At 42.0% G+C, this 18,056-nt stretch overlaps 2 protein-coding genes across 4 annotated transcripts in view; both read right to left on the reverse strand.

Annotated features, from left to right (window-relative positions):
• The window catches only part of tut1 (terminal uridylyl transferase 1, U6 snRNA-specific), a 6,529-nt gene extending 1,691 nt beyond the window's left edge, over positions 1-4,838 (reverse strand). The window contains 7 exon segments of the mRNA XM_079658458.1: positions 1,760-1,869; positions 1,987-2,213; positions 2,328-2,455; positions 3,194-3,308; positions 3,663-3,866; positions 4,039-4,229; positions 4,601-4,838. Of these exon segments, the coding sequence (XP_079514584.1) occupies positions 1,760-1,869; positions 1,987-2,213; positions 2,328-2,455; positions 3,194-3,308; positions 3,663-3,866; positions 4,039-4,229; positions 4,601-4,676 (1,051 nt within the window). The 5' untranslated portion in view covers positions 4,677-4,838.
• A 711-nt stretch (positions 4,839-5,549) lies between these two features.
• On the reverse strand, positions 5,550-17,082 carry mki67 (marker of proliferation Ki-67). 3 transcript variants are annotated; one of them, XM_079660307.1, is made up of 15 exons: positions 16,910-17,082; positions 16,329-16,431; positions 15,823-15,904; positions 15,093-15,208; positions 14,082-14,151; positions 13,917-13,968; positions 12,631-13,215; positions 12,300-12,520; positions 11,913-12,213; positions 11,565-11,680; positions 10,858-11,029; positions 10,633-10,764; positions 9,029-9,730; positions 8,842-8,901; positions 5,550-8,669 (listed from the first exon to the last, which is right to left on the reverse strand). In XM_079660307.1, the coding sequence occupies exons 2-15, from the start codon at positions 16,415-16,417 to the stop codon at positions 5,803-5,805; spliced, it is 5,565 nt and encodes a 1,854-aa protein (XP_079516433.1). In that variant the 5' UTR covers positions 16,418-16,431; positions 16,910-17,082; the 3' UTR covers positions 5,550-5,802. The 3 variants fall into 3 exon arrangements, with proteins under 3 accessions (XP_079516433.1, XP_079516432.1, XP_079516434.1); XM_079660306.1 differs by having other exon boundaries at positions 5,550-8,672; positions 16,910-17,081; XM_079660308.1 differs by lacking the exons at positions 15,093-15,208; positions 15,823-15,904; positions 16,329-16,431 and having other exon boundaries at positions 5,550-8,672; positions 16,910-17,081.
• Between the last annotated feature and the right edge of the window lie 974 nt (positions 17,083-18,056).

An 18,056-nucleotide genomic window follows, 5' to 3' on the forward strand; every position in this document is an offset into this window, starting at 1 on the left:
TTTTCCCTTCCCTGTAGTGTTTTATATAGGTTGTGTGCATATAAATGGTCAGCAAAGGCTACAATCCCACAGTTCCCTCCAGAGGGAGTTTCTGGCTGGCTCCATTGGCCTCCTTTGTTCACTTTGCCGACATAGTGACATCACTGCCCAACACTCATGCTCCAACACATTGTACGTGATATGTTTAGGGGCTGGACATCTCTAAGCGGTTGACAGAGCCGACCAGCTAACCAATCAGAGCAGACTGGGCTCTGGTTTCAGACAGAGGGTGAAAAGAGGTGCTGCAGCACAGGCACTATGAGAAAAATAAAGAGCTTTTTGAACCAGTGATGCAAACACAGGTATGGTGAAAAAAGAGAGAACTATTCGAAGCAGGAAAAAAACAGCGTAATATACCATCTGACAAAGGCCTGTGCTATAATGCTTCCATTAACTGGCTGTTCTTTATAATATACTCAGATCAATAGGAGACAGAGATGTTAAGTTATAAATCAAGGGTTTTTATTATTATTTACAGCAGGGGTGGGGAACCTTTTTCCTTTACATTTTTACAACATCCTCAGAGGGCCGTACAAATTATTGAACTCAACCTCTGCTTAAAAAAAATAAAATCACACCCCATTCATTTTGCCTTTCTTTCATGCTGCAAAGAAAAAGCAACCTCTTAGTCCAGATATCTTGCCATGACTCGTGCATGCCTGCACAGTGTGGCATGACCACCAAAACAGAAAGATATGGACACAAGATGTGTGCAAATGTATTTAGTATCCATGTGAACATGATTTAAGTGGGGGGGACCTAACCTCCTCTAGGGGGGTCCGGGGGCATGCTCCCCCGGGAAGATTTTTTTTTAAATATTGAAGTTAAAAGCATCAATCTGGTGCACTTTGAGAGCAACATGAGGAGATCTATGGGTACATCTTTCAACACCCATTTCAAACAGAACTGCAAGCAGATTTTTCTTTTTGGATATTTTACAAATCACTGCCCTTTTAAACTCTATTCTTGTTATTTGTAACAACTTTTTTGTTACTGTCATATAGTATTTTATACCTGTTTTTCATTTAGTCTCATTAATAACTATAATGATCATATCAAGGTGTGCCTTAAACTCACTGAGCTGAGGTTATTTGAGCCTCTCAGGAGAGAGCTCTCTTCCACCTGGTTGTAGAAAAGCTCTTTAAATTTGTTAGCATAGCTAGCTAACCAGATGCTAATAACAACAGATCGCCACTGTGCTTACAACTAAAGACACAGCCTCGCAAACACTGCGGCGTGTGTACGGCTCCTTATGGGTACTGCAATATTTGAAGAGCTGGAGCGGCGTTCCGGTGCTCTCCGTAAGCACTCTAGTCTACACTCCTTTCAGACGAGAAATAACCACGTGAAGACACGTTACGCTCGTGTTGTGTTCAAGGAACCTGTCCTTGGCCAGGAAAAACAGGCACTCGCTTGTTTAATTATTTTGCGATCTAGATTTCTTCTACTTTTTTGAAGTGAGAAGTTGTCCGTCAGTCGGACGGACTAACGGACTGACTGACGGACCCCTCCCCCCCCCCAAAATGAAAACTCTTCGGTTCTCCACGAATTACACAAGTCACCCAAAGCAGCGTTAAAAAAGCGGGAGGCGCCGAAAAGCAACTAATTTGCATCACTATTGAACATTAAAGCATGGAGACATGTCACAGTGGAGATAATAAATACTAATATGAACCTGAAAGTGAGCATTATAGGGCCCTTTTGAGTCATTTAATCTTACCAGCCAGCTGTTTCTGCTTGGCCCAGTAGCGGAGGGTGAACACCAGCGGCCTCAGCCTGTCCTCCACCCCTGAGCACAGCTGTAGGAAGCGGGTGTTCTTTACTGCCAGTCTAGTGAAGGATACAGGACAGGAGAAAAATAAAACCAATGTGTTATTCTGCTTTGTGTACAAGAAAAAAACTATTCTCACTACAGTTGGAAGACTTTTACACTGAATCCTTTTATACCTGTTGTTGATGGTGATGTCGCCCTGCAGGTTCAGCTCCTGGTGATGGAACTTGACTACAGGGAGGCGAGCACTGCCGACCACGTGGACTTTGTGCACACTGGGGACACAGCGTCTGAGGATTGTTGCAACAAGTTCCAGGACCTCGTTGGTAGAGGAAGAGGACAGGTCGATATCAGACAGGATGGAGTCCTCTGAGCGGCCATCGTCTGACATGGCCTCCCCTGCCTGAAGAAAAAGAAGACGATTAAATACTCCGCAGGCACTGTGTAAAGTTACATTATTTAATGTATCAACACTGAGGTAAATAATGGCCATGGTGTGTATGTAAAAAGGTCACACCTGTTCTGTGGTGGACTTGGCACGCGCCTGGAACACCTTTGTGTTTTCCAGGTCCAGGAACAGGTCTATGTCACAGGAGTGGACGCCGAAAGTGTTGATGGATGAACCGAATGGCAGAATCTGGCTGTCTGCAACCAATCCACAGATAGGATTAGAAGTGAGAGAGCCAATACAGCTTTGGTACAATGATCACATAACTCTCTGCTCCATAGTTTCTCTCTTCACTGTACATTTTAATATTCAGTCTAATATTTAATATTCCATCTGTCACATACTTATGTAAATATAATACCTTGCTTTATACCTTGTTAATTTGTAAATTCAACATGTATACTTTCTAGTTTATTTCTTGTCTTTTAGATTTTTTATTGTACAATGCCAAGTCTTTTTATGCTGCTGCAAAACAAAAATTTCCCAAATTGGGATCAATAAAGTTCTATCTTATCTTTAAGGCAAGATGTCATGGGTTCCCACACCTTCTTTAACATAAAGTCAAGACGTTTCAAGGCCCAATTCCTTCAAATTCAAGGGACCCAACATGTCATAGTTTCAGACACAGATTAGGGCATAACACGGAGTTATATCCGTAATCTAAAACTTTCAGGCTAACAACGTAATCGAAATAAAAACGATTATTATCATTATAAAAAAAATGTTATTTTTTTTTATTGGTTTTCAGTTGAATTATACTTATACTAATCAACTGTTAAAAAGATACTGTTAAAACATTTTTTCTCCAATAAATTGATGTTTTCAAAGTAAATGGATAATCGTTTTTAATAATCGTGATATCAATTATTGACCCAAATAATCGAGATTATTATTTTTGCCATAATCGAGCAGCCCTACTTTACAAAAGAAGTCACCTGGAAAAAACTCCACGAAAACCTCTTGCAGGAGCTGAACAAGCAACTCTCGGGCTTTCTTTTCATTGTCTCCCAGCTGAAATCGCTCTACAACGTACTGCATCTGTGCATCCACCTACGGAGAATAAAGAACACTTTGATGACACATATGCGATATAATAAACTGTACTGTTCTCATTGAGTTAAAAAGAATTAAATGGAGTCCAAAAACAGTATTTGACGGATGATTGTAGGTGCACTTAGGTGAATAATTTCCTGTTTAAATACGAGGGTTCTGTATACAATGTTCCCAAAATAGTAAGTGTAGTATATAAAGTTAATTTAGTTTGTATCAAACATTATTTGAATGGTTAAAACTTCCAAAAGTCACCACTAGAAGCTTCTAGATGCTGTCACACTCCTTACAATCATGTTTATTTGCCATCCACATAGACCCCTTCACGCTTTATACTTGATGCAGGACACTTACAGATGCCAACTGACACAGCTGAGGTTTGAGACGGTCGAGAGACTGTTGGAGGTTCTCCGACCCGGCCTTCTTGGGAATCAGCTTGAAATCCTTCTTCTCCCGAGGTTTGACTCGCAGCTTCAAGCCTTTCATCCGATGTTCGAGGCAGGACAGCGTGGCCTGTGTGCTGTCGACCTCAGTGAACTGCACGATGGCGAACACACCCTGTGAGCGCAGAGAGACATCACAGTCAGACTATATCAGGGAGTTGAATGTCAAAGGGAAATTCTGTGGAACATCCAACCCAAAACTTAAATAACCTTGGTCACGGTGAGGCTGTATTATGATTAGGTATCATTTAGTATGAACTGCATCTCATTATGAACACCTGACTAACCTTGGATTTATCCATGATAACATCTGAGACCTGGCCGAACCTCTGGAAGTACTCAGTGATGTCAGTCTGAGAGATGTCAGGCTTGATGCCGCTGACGAACACACTGCGCTCCCCCTGGGCCTTCCTGGTCTCCTTCACCGTGCTCAGAGTCATGTGTTTGCGCCCTTTCACATGCTGACCCAGGCTTGGCACTGCAGGAAGAAGAAAAAAAATCAACAGTATAGCCTGGCTTGATTTCATTACTTTTACTTGAGTAACATTTTGAATACAGGACTTCTCTCTGGTACTTTTACTAAAGTACTTGTTCTCCAACCCCTGTATATAGCACATAGATATGGTCCAACATTAGCTAACAGTATCAATTAATGTCATTCATTTTACATTTAAGAGACAATAATGTTATTATATTCCACTCCCTTCACAGCTTAAAGTTAGCTGGGATTATTTGTAAACACCTGTTTAGGAGCTACAGTTAAAATGTATGTAGGGGCTTGCAAAAAACAGCAATAATGAAATCATAAATAAGAAGTTAAATGTGGCTAAGTTAGCTTTAGATACTTACAGTTAGGTAAATTGGCATTGCATAAGATGCAGAGAAACCCTTTTGGCGTCACTTTTATGTTCGGGTTTGCTTCCATGGTGGTAAAAAGTTAAATGTAGCGATAAAGCGAGAAATATATTAACAATTAAAGTCTCCAGTGAGCCAAGGTTCGGAACGACAGCTCTCCATGCGCCTCTCAAATCTCCCTCCAGCGCAGCCTCTGCGTTTGTATCTGGTGCGTCTCTCAAATCCGTCCGGGTGTGTGCTCCCCTTTTATCCTCCGTTTCCGGTTTTCCATTTGCGCGGCAAAGCCTGAAATAGATTCTGCATTTATTTTTTGGATAATTATATCACTTGTTCTGTATTTCAAATAATATTTATGTTATTTATTGCGAATGTATGAGTCGAAGTTATCGGCACAAAAATATCCTATCGTTTATTTCTTAAATAGCATTTGAACATCAGCAAGTCTTTTAAAGATCATAGAAATGTATGTTTTCAATTTCAAAGCAAAGACCTTGTAATGTTTTAAACTCAGAAAAACAATTCAAAATACTGTTCTGTGCAAAGGAAGGTCGGTACATTCATTATGACTTGATCTTGGCTAGAAGCTAGTCTTTTTTTAAAACTCCATTTACCAATTTACACTCTTCGCTCTTTCACTTACCCTAAGAAAGTAATATTTTTAGTGCTGTGAATAAAACCCATGTTGTTTTTGCTCTTGCCTCGGCTTATTAAGCCAAACCTGCACCAGAAAATGTAAAAGCCATTTATTTTCAATCTTCACAGCAGTTCCTGAACAAAAAAATTCAGAACAATAATGGACTAGAGAAGTGTCTGTACTTCAAGTAGGATTCATAAAAGCTTCCAGTGCTTTTAAGCTATTTGGTGAATTATTATCCCGGTCTTTCTTACAAAATGGTATTAGAGTACCAGAATAATATTTGGACATAAAGACAAATTGAGACAGTTTTCATTCAAACCAACATTTAATAACCTTTTTCGGCACACAAATATTGGCAGAAACCAGTGGTAAAAACGAATTGTAACAAAATCAATGGTTAAAACTTAATTCCCTGCTGTAATGAAAAGAAAGGCAGTGCTTCATTTTTGACAATATGAATAAAATGCCAGATATTTTACTTTGTCACAAAATGACAAAGTACAAAGTCTTTAAAAAAAGGGAAAAAGGTAATAAGGATTAACAAAATCTACAAATGCTTTTATTTCTTAGAGACTCTTGCTCTGCGGGGTTTTGGCTGTGCTTCAGTCTCAACACTTTCCACCTTGCTTGAAGTTTTGGCCTCGTCCGCAGTTTCAACAACGACCTTCGCCACTCGCTTGGCTCTTTTGACGGGCGCAGCTTCAACAACTTTGTCTGAGACATCCTTCTCTTCAGTTTTGTCGGCATCCATTGACACAGTTTTGGTGCAGAGTTTTGACTTCCTGCCTCGGACTGCCTTTACAGGTGTTGCCTTTGGAACCTCAAGGACCTCCACGTCTGCGTTCCACTTGACGGATCTTTTGGATGTTTTGGAGTCTTCCTGAACAGCGCTGCTTGAATCTTCAGTGGGATTAGCTGGCTCGCTGGTCACTGTGGCGGGTTTCGCTGCTGCCCGCCTCCCCTTTTTGACCGGCTCTACTGGAGCTGGTGCCGGCTCTGAAACTGTGGATTCTTCGCTCGTCTCCTCAAGGATTGGAGCTGCACCTCGACGGGCTTTTTTCGCTGGAACGGCTTGGGCTACTTCTTTTTTCGCCCCCCTTGATTTTCTGACTGGAGCTGGCTCTTCTTCACTCTTCTCTTCAGCCTCAGGTTCTTCAGCAGCTTGTTTTCGCTTCTTTTTGGGTGTTTTGGGGTCTTCCTGAACAGCGCTGCTTGAATCTTCAGTGGGATTAGCTGGCTCGCTGGTCACTGCGGCGGGCTTTGCTGCAGCCCGCCTCCCCTTTTTGACCGGCTCTACTGGAGCTGGCTCTGAAACTGTGGATTCTTCGCTCGTCTCCTCGAGGGTTGGAGCTGCACCTCGACGGGCTTTCTTCGCTGGAACAGCTTGGGCAACTTCTTTTTTTGCCCCCCTTGATTTTCTGACTGGAGCTGGCTCTTCTTCACTCTTCTCTTCAGCCTCAGGTTCCGGCTTTTCCTCAGGTTCTACAGCAGCTTGTTTTCCCTTCTTTTTGGGTGTTTTTGCGTCTTCCTGAACAGCGCTGCTGGAATCTTCAGTGGGATTAGCTGGCTCGCTGGTCACTGTGGCGGGCTTTGCTGTTGCCCGTCTCCCCTTTTTGACCGGCTCTAAAACGGTGGAGTCCTCGCTCGTCTCCTCGAGGGTTGGAGCTGCACCTCGACGGGTTTTCTTCGCTGGAACGTCTTGGGCAACTTCTTTTTTCGCCCCCCTTGATTTTCTGACTGGAGCTGGCTCTTCTTCACTCTTCTCTTCAGCCTCAGGTTCTACAGCAGCTTGTTTCCCCTTCTTTTTGGGTGTTTTGGAGTCTTCCTGAACAGCGCTGCTTGAATCTTCAGTGGGATTAGCTGGCTCGCTGGTCACTGCGGCGGGCTTCGCTGCTGCCCGCCTCCCCTTTTTGACCGGCTCTACTGGAGCTGGTGCCGGCTCTGAAACTGTGGAGTCCTCGCTCGTCTCGAGGGTTGGAGCTGCACCTCGACGGGCTTTCTTCGCTGGAACGGCTTGGGCTACTTCTTTTTTCACCCCTCTTGATTTACTGACTGGAGCTGGCTCTTCTTCACTCTTCTCTTCAGCCTCAGGTTCTGGATTTTCCTCAGGTTCTACAGCAGTTTTTTTCCCCTTCTTTTTGGGTGTTTTGGAGTCTTCCTGAACAGCGCTGCTTGAATCTTCAGTGGGATTAGCTGGCTCGCTGGTCACTACGGCGGGCTTTGCTGCTGCCCGTCTCCCCTTTTTGACCAGCTCAACTGGAGCCGGCTCTGAAACTGTGGAGTCCTCGCTTGTCTCCTCGAGGGTTGGAGCTGCACCTCGACGGGCTTTCTTCGCTGGAACGGCTTGGGCTACTTCTTTTTTCGCCCCCCTTGATTTTCTGACTGGAGCTGGCTCTTCTTCACTCTTCTCTTCAGCCTCAGGTTCTTCAGCAGCTTGTTTCCCCTTCTTTTTGGGTGTTTTGGAGTCTTCCTGAACAGCGCTGCTTGAATCTTCAGTGGGATTAGCTGGCTCGCTGGTCACTGCGGCGGGCTTCGCTGCTGCCCGCCTCCCCTTTTTGACCGGCTCTACTGGAGCTGGTGCCGGCTCTGAAACTGTGGATTCTTCATTCGTCTCCTCGAGGGTTGGAGCACCTCGACGGGTTTTCTTCGCTGGAACGGCTTGGGCAACTTCTTTTTTCGCCCCCCTTGATTTTCTGACTGGAGCTGGCTCTTGTTCACTCTTCTCTTCAGCCTCAGGTTCTTCAGCAGCTTGTTTTCCGTTCCCGACACGTTTGAGCTTGTTTGTGGCGCTGACGAGGGGAACCTCTTGGATCTCAGAACCTTTTTTAACAGAGCTTCCTCGTTTAGGCTTAGGAGCAGCTTTGGTGGGAAGAGGCTCACTTTCCTCAACTGGAAACTCAACGTCTTGGCTTTCTTCAGACTTAGCATCTCTGCCTCTTTTCGTTTGCTTGACAGCGGATGAGGCAGCAGCTTCAGTGTTCTTCACCCTTCTTCCTCTGGATGGTGTAGGAATGACAGGCTCTTCAGATTGTTCTACTGCTTCCTGTTGACCATCAGCTTCTTCAGGTTCAACCGTCTTGGTACTTCTGCCTCGAACAGATTTTTTCTTCTGGTCGGGCTTTGAGGAAGCCGTGTCCATTTCTGTGACTATTTCAGAAGCAGTTTCCACTTTAGGTTCTTCGGATGCAGTCTCTTCTACGGTGTCTACTTTGGGTTTTTCTTCAGATACCTTCTCAACTGCATCTTCCATAGGCTGATCTTCAGTAACCTTCTCATCTAATGTGACCACTTCTGGTTCTTCAGATACATTATCATCAACAGTCTCCATTTTGGGTTCATCCACAGCTACAATCTCATCTACAGGGGCTTCAGAGACATTTTTGGCGGCATCTGATGATTCAATATCGTCGACGACATCATTTGCATCTGCTTCAGAAATTAGACATGAAACACAATAGTGAAAAAACTGAAAAGTATTTGTACATTTCAACAATTTATTTTTGCTATGGTTCCTTTCTATTAGGTTTAGCATAACATAATATAGTTCAAGTACAAATTAATATAAGAACAGTAAAGGGATCAATATTAGTCAACATACCTTTCTCCATGTTAACTTCTGGAACATCCTTGACATCTGATGGCACATCATCTTGTGGCTCTTTGGGGACAAAGTGCAAAAACCACAAAAGAATTCAGTCATTTATTGTAATGCGGCCTACATTCATGTCTTTGTTATTTATTGTCCTTTTTCATATTGATCTCATCCAACTTAAGAACAAACTAACCTTTTGCTTTGACTTCACAACAAGTATGATCAACCGTTTCATCCTGAGTGAGATCTTGAAGTTCCGCTGGGGCCACACTGATCGCACTTAACATGTCGGTCGTTTCAGATGGCTCTTCAGATTCTTGCATCGATGGCTCTTCAGTTTCCTCAACATCATCCACACGTGTGGCTTCTGCTTCTGGAGCTTTGGGAGTTTCCAGGACATTTTCTTGAAGGTCTTCGATGGGTTCAGCCTTCTTTTGTGGGGTCTCACAAACCACCTCAACGACGGCGATGGACTCTTGTTGTTCAACCTTCTCAGTGGGAGTTTTCAGCAGCTCTACCTTGATGTCCTCTACAGCTTCCCGTTTAGGAGTGGCCATCATCTGCTTCACTCCGGTGAGACAGTCTTCCTGTTGTTCACGCTTCTGCTTAGGAGTTTTCAGAATCTTCCCTCTCAGGTCTTCGATCGGCTCGGACTTCTGTTTTGGCGTCTTCTTGATCCACTTCACTCCGGTGAGACACTCTGGTAGTTCTGGCTTCTGTTTGGGAGTTGTTGCGGAGGTCTTCTTCAGATCCGTGCACTGCTGCTCACTGGAGACGGGCACTTCACTGATGCAGCTAGACTCTTCATCATTGAGGAGGCGCTGCACTGCGTCACTGTTGTAGCTTCTGTTTTTCACTGAAGACGACACGGTCAGTGGAGACACCATCATCTCACCTGGAGAATAAGTCCCATTAAAAACATGTTACTTAATGGGTTTATTTCTAAAAGTCTTTAGCCTTAGGCAATACAGTGGTGCAGAAATGGGTTCTAAAACTTGAAATCTGTTAGCATTTCCAGGTTGCATAATCTTAGTTTTTTTACCGTATTTTTTTAGATGCCTGAATTAAAAAAGATAGGGTAGGTAAGAATGGAGAAACCAGCACGAGTGCGCTAGAATTTGAAAGTACGCAAAACGAAAAAAATCTGCCACTTCCTTCAGACTTCCTTACAGAGCCCCTCCCCCAACACACACGAACGCACACATGACCAATGAGGGCACGAGATAAGTTCGAGCACGAGATGGAAGGCTGACGGGCAGGTAGGCCATCCAGTTACTTTAGCCGGCTCAGATGATTGGTCGTGCTTTTTACAGCGCCGCGGCTTCCACAGATGAATATTTTTTTAGTGTATTTATTGTCAAAGCATTTAATGTATTCATTGAGATCGGGATGTTAAGAGCATTCCATGGAATATAACAAGTGTTTCTGAAGTGAATTACCTACCCCACCTTTAAGGTATGTTAAAACATGCGTAGGACTTTTTTTTACATTTTATTCTACATCAGTAAATACCTGTGAATGTATGAAGTTTCTATATTTCTTAAACAGGCAGTTGCCAACAAGACACAAAGCCACTCAAAACCCAATAAAAGTCAACCTTTATCTTAGCGTGTTGATGTGAAATCGAGCACCCGTGATGTAGTGTGTTTATAGCCCTACCATAGCTTTTGTTTTTTGGCGATTTAATTTATTCTTGAAGTGCTGAACATCAAAATAAGTATCATAAACTTGTGTTTGCCACAGATCTAATACAAATTTCATGCTTTGACTCCTATATACAAACAGCACACACTGTACCTGATTCCTCTGGTGTGTTCAGCACTGATGGTTCAACCACAGATGCTCCCACTGGAGTCTTTAGGGCGTTGTTTTCATTGATTACAGATCTCTTCTTCTTCACCGCAGGGGTTTTTAACATTTCAGAAATTCCTGAAAATACAAAAGTACAATATTGAATTCCAACGTACATTACCAAAAACAAGAGTTTGAATTCATTAGGATGTAAAAAAAGGGGGAAATTACCAGTGAAGTCCTCGTCCATTTTCATGTTCTTTTTAAGGAGTGCAAGATTGGGGACCAGTCTTGGTGGGGCGCCAGTTGGAACAACTCTTTGTTGAGCTCTGCCCACAACAATGGTAACAGGGGAATCCGCGTGGCCAGTGCTGACATGGCCCATGATGTTTCTCGCAGGAGTCTAAGAAGATTGAGAAACAGATTGTTAATGTAGTTTTTAAAATGGTTAAAGGTAGGGTAGGTAAGAATGGAGAAACCAGCTCGAGTGCGCTAGAATTTGAAAGTACACAACCGGAAAAAATCTGCCCCTTCCTTCAGACTTCCTTACAGAGCCCCTCCTCCAACACACTCGAACATGACCAATGAGGGCACGAGATAAGTTTGTGCACAGATGGAAGGCTGACAGGCAGGTAGGCCATCCAGTTATTTTAGCCGGGCCGGCTCAGATAATTAGTCGTGCTTTTTGCAGCACCACGGCTTCCATCTATCTATTTATTGTCAAAGCATTTCATGTATTCATCGCTATCGGGATGTTAAGAGCATTCCATGGAATACAACAAAACGTTTTTCTGAAGTGAATCACCTACCCCACCTTTAACCATGCTAAGATCACAAGATATAAACCCAGTACAGTAAGTGTTGACATTATTGGCAGTATGGTTAAAGGTCATTCGGTCAAACAAGTTATGCTGGTTGTTAGCATCTTAGTTGTTTACCTGTGGTTTGGGCACAGTCGCCTTTGTTGTCTTTTTGGTAACCATATGTATAACTGGAGCAAAGACTTGGTGCTTAGTTGGCCCAAATCTCACAATGTCTGCCCAGGAATTGTTGACTGAAAGGAAAACAGTTAAAAAAATTGTTTTTTTTAAAAAAAGGGTTAAAATTATTTGAATGTGGTAAACAAATAATGAAATTTGAATTATGTCATCTATTCAGCTAAAGTTAACTTTCCAGAGCTCTTGACAACTTTGTTCTTAACACACACTTTTATTATCAATATAAAAGCATGATCAACTCCAAACAGTGTTAATGGGGAATGTTTTACACTTTAGGGTCCAACATACCTTTCATAGATGCCCGTGAAATGCCACTTCTTCTGCGCATTAATGTTGCGCCACTTGGAGTCTCCCGTGAGGTGCTCCTCCTCCTCGTTACTTTAGGAGTAACAGGAACAACATCTTCTCCAGGAGATGGTGTGATGATGTGTGACACAGAGAAACGCCCTTGGACACTCGGAGTCAGGACTGCTGGAGATCCACCGACAGAGGAAGACCTCCCCCTTGCAGCCTTGGGAGAGGGGGTCCTGGATTTGGGTGATTTCTTTGCAGGAGTCTTCTTTTTTTCAGGACTTTCTTCATCTTCAAACTCCAACAAAAAGAACAAGACACGTTTTAAAATACATGAATATGATGTATAACATTGAGAGATGTCTTCATCACACAAAGTCTTACCTCTAACAAGCCACTGGCGGATGCTCGTCTCAGGAGGGAATTCTTGGTTTTGGACACACGCGGTGTTGCACCTTTGCGCAATGGAGAATCAGGAGGAAGACGCTTGTCGAATAATTCAGGACACAGTGTGCCGCCGAAGGAAACACGCTTCCTCTTCATATCTGGTCCGGGCATGTCGGAGACGACTTCTCCACTTTTGCGTTTTTTGGACTTCTCTTTCACTAGGGAATGAAATGAACACGATACATCAGGAAAAATACATGTATTTTCATATGCTTTGATAGTTAGTTGAATTCCATAGGAAACTCCAGCTCATTACATTGTTTATTACCTTTCTCTGTTATGGGAGAGGTCTCTTCTTGTTCCTTAGTAACAGCAGGTGTTGCCTCCTTACTTCTTCGTCGTCTCACAGGCGACTCCTCACATGTAAACCTCTGGGGGGGTGTACGGACTCTCTTCTGGGGAGTAGTCTCTTCAGACTGGGCAGCATTTTCAGCTGCGGCCATCTCGGTAGAAGGAGTCTGCAAGGACCTTCTCTGCTTCTTAGCAGACTTTGGGGTGGTGTTACCAACATTTTCAGCCTCCTTGGTTTCCTCAGCTACAGCAGAGACTTTAGCTTCTTCCTTCTGGGGAGTGCTCTTGTCTTCTGTTGAAATGACAGCTTTGCCCTCATTTTTCCTGACAGAAACAGGTCTTGGAGTGCAAAACCTGGAGGTGGGGGTTTGAAGGACACTGGCAGAAGATTTCCGAGGGGTCTTCACATCCAGGGACTGTTTGATCATTTGATACAGGTCGCCGAAGGGGGAGGCGGTTTTGCTTTGCTGCAGGCTGCTGTCCTGCTTGGGCTCCACCTCCATGGTTTTATCCAGAGATCGCTGGATGTTTTCTTGGTTGGTGCCATCTTTCAGATGAGGGTCTAAAAATAAGCAAAACAGAAAACTTCACATTAAAGACAATTAATAAAATACAAATGCACACTGGCAAGCATTACAAATATTCAAAATAAATGTTGGACAAGAGACCGGAGTTAAAGGTAGTTTAGGTAGGAATGGAGAAACTAGCTCGAGGGCAGCCGGAAAAAAAACTGCCCCTTCCTTCAGACTTCCTTACAGAGCCCCTCCTCCAACACACACGAACGCGCACATGACCAATGAGGGCACGAGATAAGTTTGTGCACAGATGGAAGGCTGACAGGCAGGTAGGCCATTCAGTTATTTTAGCCGGGCCGGCTCAGATGATTGGTCGTGCTTTTTACAGCGCCATGGCTTCCACAGATTATATATTTTTTATGTATTTATTGTCAAAGCATTTAATATATTCATTTCTATCGGGATGTTAAGAGCATTCCATGGAATATAACAAGTGTTTCTGAAGTGAATTACCTACCCCACCTTTAAATGACTAAACTACCAGAGGCAATGGAAGACAAGGGGAAATCTGATTTGTTATTGATATGCCAGATATTTATTGACCGGGATAAATATTAAAACAAGAACTGTATAATCAATGATTTATTTATCTAATTTACAAAAAATGTGATCAAAAGTTCAAATTCTGCAACATTATCTGTAAATATAGCACTTTCAACTTGTTAATGTATAATAACCACAGTCTCACCTGTGGAAACTTCAGTGGAAACCTTATCCCCAACTTGCTGATCTTGGTGAACCTGAAGAAAATGTAATTAACACATTTATTAAATTATTCAGCAGTGTAGGTAATTTCAAGACATGGGGATGGCTGCAAGGCTTTAGTGCTAAAAGATACCAACGGGTAAATTACTTTGAGGGTTTCAGTTGGGCCTCCTCTGGAAGACCTCTTCTTTGGGGTGGGTGCAGGAGGGTACTCAAACCTGTAAGGACAATTCAGAAAGAAATTGTAAGTTACAATAGAAACAGAACTTGCATATGGATGAGATTTAGTTTCCAGAACTCTTGATTGCTTTTGGTCTCTAAATGTGCACATTAAGAACAGCATCTTTGATTAGGCTTGTGTACTTTCATGATTCTTGCACTTCTCCAGACTGTGCCCACATGGTTTGCATGCAAGCATTTTAAGTCACTTTGTTTTTAATAAGGTGAGATACTGAAGTGGTAAATTGATTAGGGAAGTGTGTGACATCTGGCAGATTACGCTCAACTCTTTCTGTTTATCGAGTGAACGTTAAAATGTAAGGTTTCCTCTTTTTTTTTACACACTTGAGGATCATATTATTTAAAAAAGGTCCCCTATTATACTGTTTTTCATCAATATATTATAGGACTCAGATATATACAAAACATTTCTCTGAAGTGTTTGGCTCCAAATACCAAACAGATCATTGCAGCATCCCATAATCCCCTCTGTTCCAAAAGTGCTGATTCTCTGTCTGTTACTTTAGATGCAAATAAGGGGCCCCTCCCCACGCCCCTCTGAGAGAGATTTGGTTAGAAAGAACTCAATGGTGCTCTAGGAGGAGATTCAGGTGATACGGTTTGAGTGGGGGGTTACCTTGGTTGCTGATTGGCTAATGGTTACACAAGCCACAAAATCGTTATGACATCATAAAGTAGCTAAAAATCTGATCAGCTCATTTTCAGACAGGTTTTTATATAAATGGATCAGGACAAGAAGAGAGAGAATCTTTTTTCCTGAAACTTTCAGAGTCTCTTTACACAGAGGGGACACATGTTGATGTAGAAAAGACATGAAGAGGATTTTGCACAATAGGTCCTCTTTAAGTGCAATTGCTGATACTAACTAATTCAGTTTGATTCTGTTAAAATCTCTGGAGGCAACAACTTTCATGCTCACCTGAAAGAGCGATCAATAATGGTTATCACATCTCCGTTCTTCAAACGCTCAGACTGCTGCAAAGCCTCTCCGTTGACACGGGTAGGATTCGTTGAGCTCAAATTAGTCAAAACAATCTGGGAGGGACAAACACAAACAATGCTCAAGCTGTCTGTAGTAACTCAAAGCAACAACAAAAAAGTAGCTAGCCTTTTACTTCCATCTAGTTCAATTACAAACCGAGAATTCAAAAGCAATGTTACTTTTATAGAAAAATCGACACTAAGTATATTGACCAAAATATCAATACATCATTTTGCTTAATGCTATTCAAAAACAAAAATATCTCCAAAATCCAAGATATCGTTGCACGTTAAACAGGGTGTCTGCACATTTTTTAAGTACAAATGTAATGACTTTTATGACCTTTTTAAGACCCCTAAAAAGAAAAAAAGAATCGACAACAGTATAAACCGTTACTGAAACCGTGCATTTGAATATTGGGAAAATATTCAGAGCACATTACCCAACATGACTGCCTTGCATTAACAAAACGGTATGGGAGTAGACCAATGGAAACCAATATCCCCCTGCACACTCATTAATTCTGCCGCAGATAAAATGTAATACCTCCCCTCCTAAAATTCCAGACCTTTAATATCAAAAAATAAATGTAAGACATTTAAGACTTTTTAAGGATCCGCGGGGACCCTGTTAAAACAGTTTGGACGTGTTTGGAATGTGTCATTACCTCTTTATTTTCATTCAAGTCAATCCTGCAATGCTCCTTGGATACATGAGGAAGCTGAATACGAATATCGCACTCGGCCACCCTGCAAGATCAAAGAAAATTAAAAGAGTGGTATGTTAGGTGGATTTTCACTAGGTTTACATGCAAGTGGCGCTTGTTCATAGGCAGGAATACAAATAGTCGATGGCTTTAAGATAAAAGGGAACAATAAAGAGTCCCTTGTGCTTGATGCAAGAACAAGAGCAGACAGGGATGCACGATTGTGACGTTGGCAGCTAAGCCCCGCCCCCAGAGTAAAGAGGTTTTTACAGTACATCTGTTGAACTCAACATGAGGCTACACGTAGTAGGGTTAAATCCTACAATGACATGTGCTTTCTTTCGTGACAAATATGCATTTCTTAAGATAATAGCTAGTACAATTAGGAAGACAAAAGTTAAAAGGAACTTTGAATCTGAAGTCTGACATAGCACACCAACTTTAAATTCACATTTTCGTGATCTTACCTTCCAAACAAGCATGTTCCAGTAAGAGGAAATTCAGTCCCATCTCCTCCACTCCTCTTTATCACGACAATTTTTCCATGCAAAGGCATTTTCCTAACGTTACCTGGGAACATGTGCAAACACAAGTGTCAAAACTGGTTAACACACAAAAAAGTACATCTTCTAAATGTACATTTACAGAAAATAAAGCATATTATAGATAGAAGCCTTTAACAAAAATAGAAACAAAGATCGTATTTTAAAGCTTAACTTTACCTCGAATGACATAACTGACCGATGCAAGCTATGGATGGTTTTTTGGCAACCATTATGTTTTTACATTTAGTCGACTTAATTAGATGTAATTGTTGCAATTTAGCAGGTAATCGATTGCGTGACTTTAATTAAAAAACACTGCTGACAATTCTGCGAAACCCCACGTGTAGTTTTGCCACGATGTTGGCATTTTAAATCAGAAATAAAAGACATTACGACACAATAAACGGTTTTCAGTAACACATTCAACGCCTAGCTAACGACGAATTCAACATACGTTGACCGTTTAAAAACACATTTGAAACGTTAATGTTTTTAAACCTTACCTGTAAGTCCGCTCAAAGTCACTTCAACTTCTGGCAATCCATAAACATCTACCGGGACGTGACAAACAGAAATGTTTCTATAATATCACATCAGACTAAACTTATACTGTACCATGTCCTACAATGTATAACGACGAATGGCTAACGGAAGCTATGCTACCTAGTAGATCCGTCCCATGATTTCTCTCAACACTTCCATATAGGTGCCTTGGTATCACTCCGCCACATTGCAAACATACAGTAAATAAAGAAATCGCCCGGATTAACTAATGTTTTTGGAAATTATATATACATGTGTTTTATGTTACTTCGTTTTAAAGTGCTTTCTTGTTTTTGGTCTTCATTTTTTAGTAACATTTACATTGTAGGGACTATTTTGTTTACGAATCGGCGGAACGATCTCACTTCAGTAAAGGCAATATTTTTTGAAAAGGTTTGAAATCCCGCGCGAAGGATTCTGATTGGTTGAAACGTCACAACTCGGTTATAGGGCGGGGCAGAGCCAAAGCCCTCTAGGGCTCTGGAGCGGGGTATATATAGCCCAGATAGACCAATCACTGGGCTACTTCCTGGAAGCAAGGTTTGGCATATCCAATGTTGTCCTGACATATTTTACTGCTGCTGGGACTTCCCAGACCCGAACACCAAATTATACACTTTTTTTTAGAGACGCTCAGACTTGGCTAAAATTGTCAAAATCATTTATATAGCTATTGTGGAGGATATCATGAAGCCTTGTTCCGATACAAAAAACTAGATACCCGAACACAACATAGGGGAGAATGTACATAATTAAAACATGGAGAGCTTCTTCTGCACACTGCCCCGTATCAGAATAGTATAGTCTATTGGAAGTTATATTCCTAAATGTAAATTATTGATGCATTAATAAAGTATGTTCGTCCCTGTAATGTTGCAGCAGGCAAAGAGGAGCTTATTTAAACACACACACACACACACACACACACACACACACACACACACACACACACACACACACACACACACACACACACACACACACACACACACACAAATACATATTATTTTTTTCTCACACTGTATAAACGGCTGTGCCCCAAGGCATTAACAATTGATTGCAACTATCATTTATGATTTAAAATGGCTTTGTACCTAATATTACCCA

The sequence above is a fragment of the Notothenia rossii genome (assembly GCF_949606895.1).
Source record: "Notothenia rossii genome assembly, chromosome: 11".
NCBI lineage: Eukaryota > Metazoa > Chordata > Actinopteri > Perciformes > Nototheniidae > Notothenia > Notothenia rossii.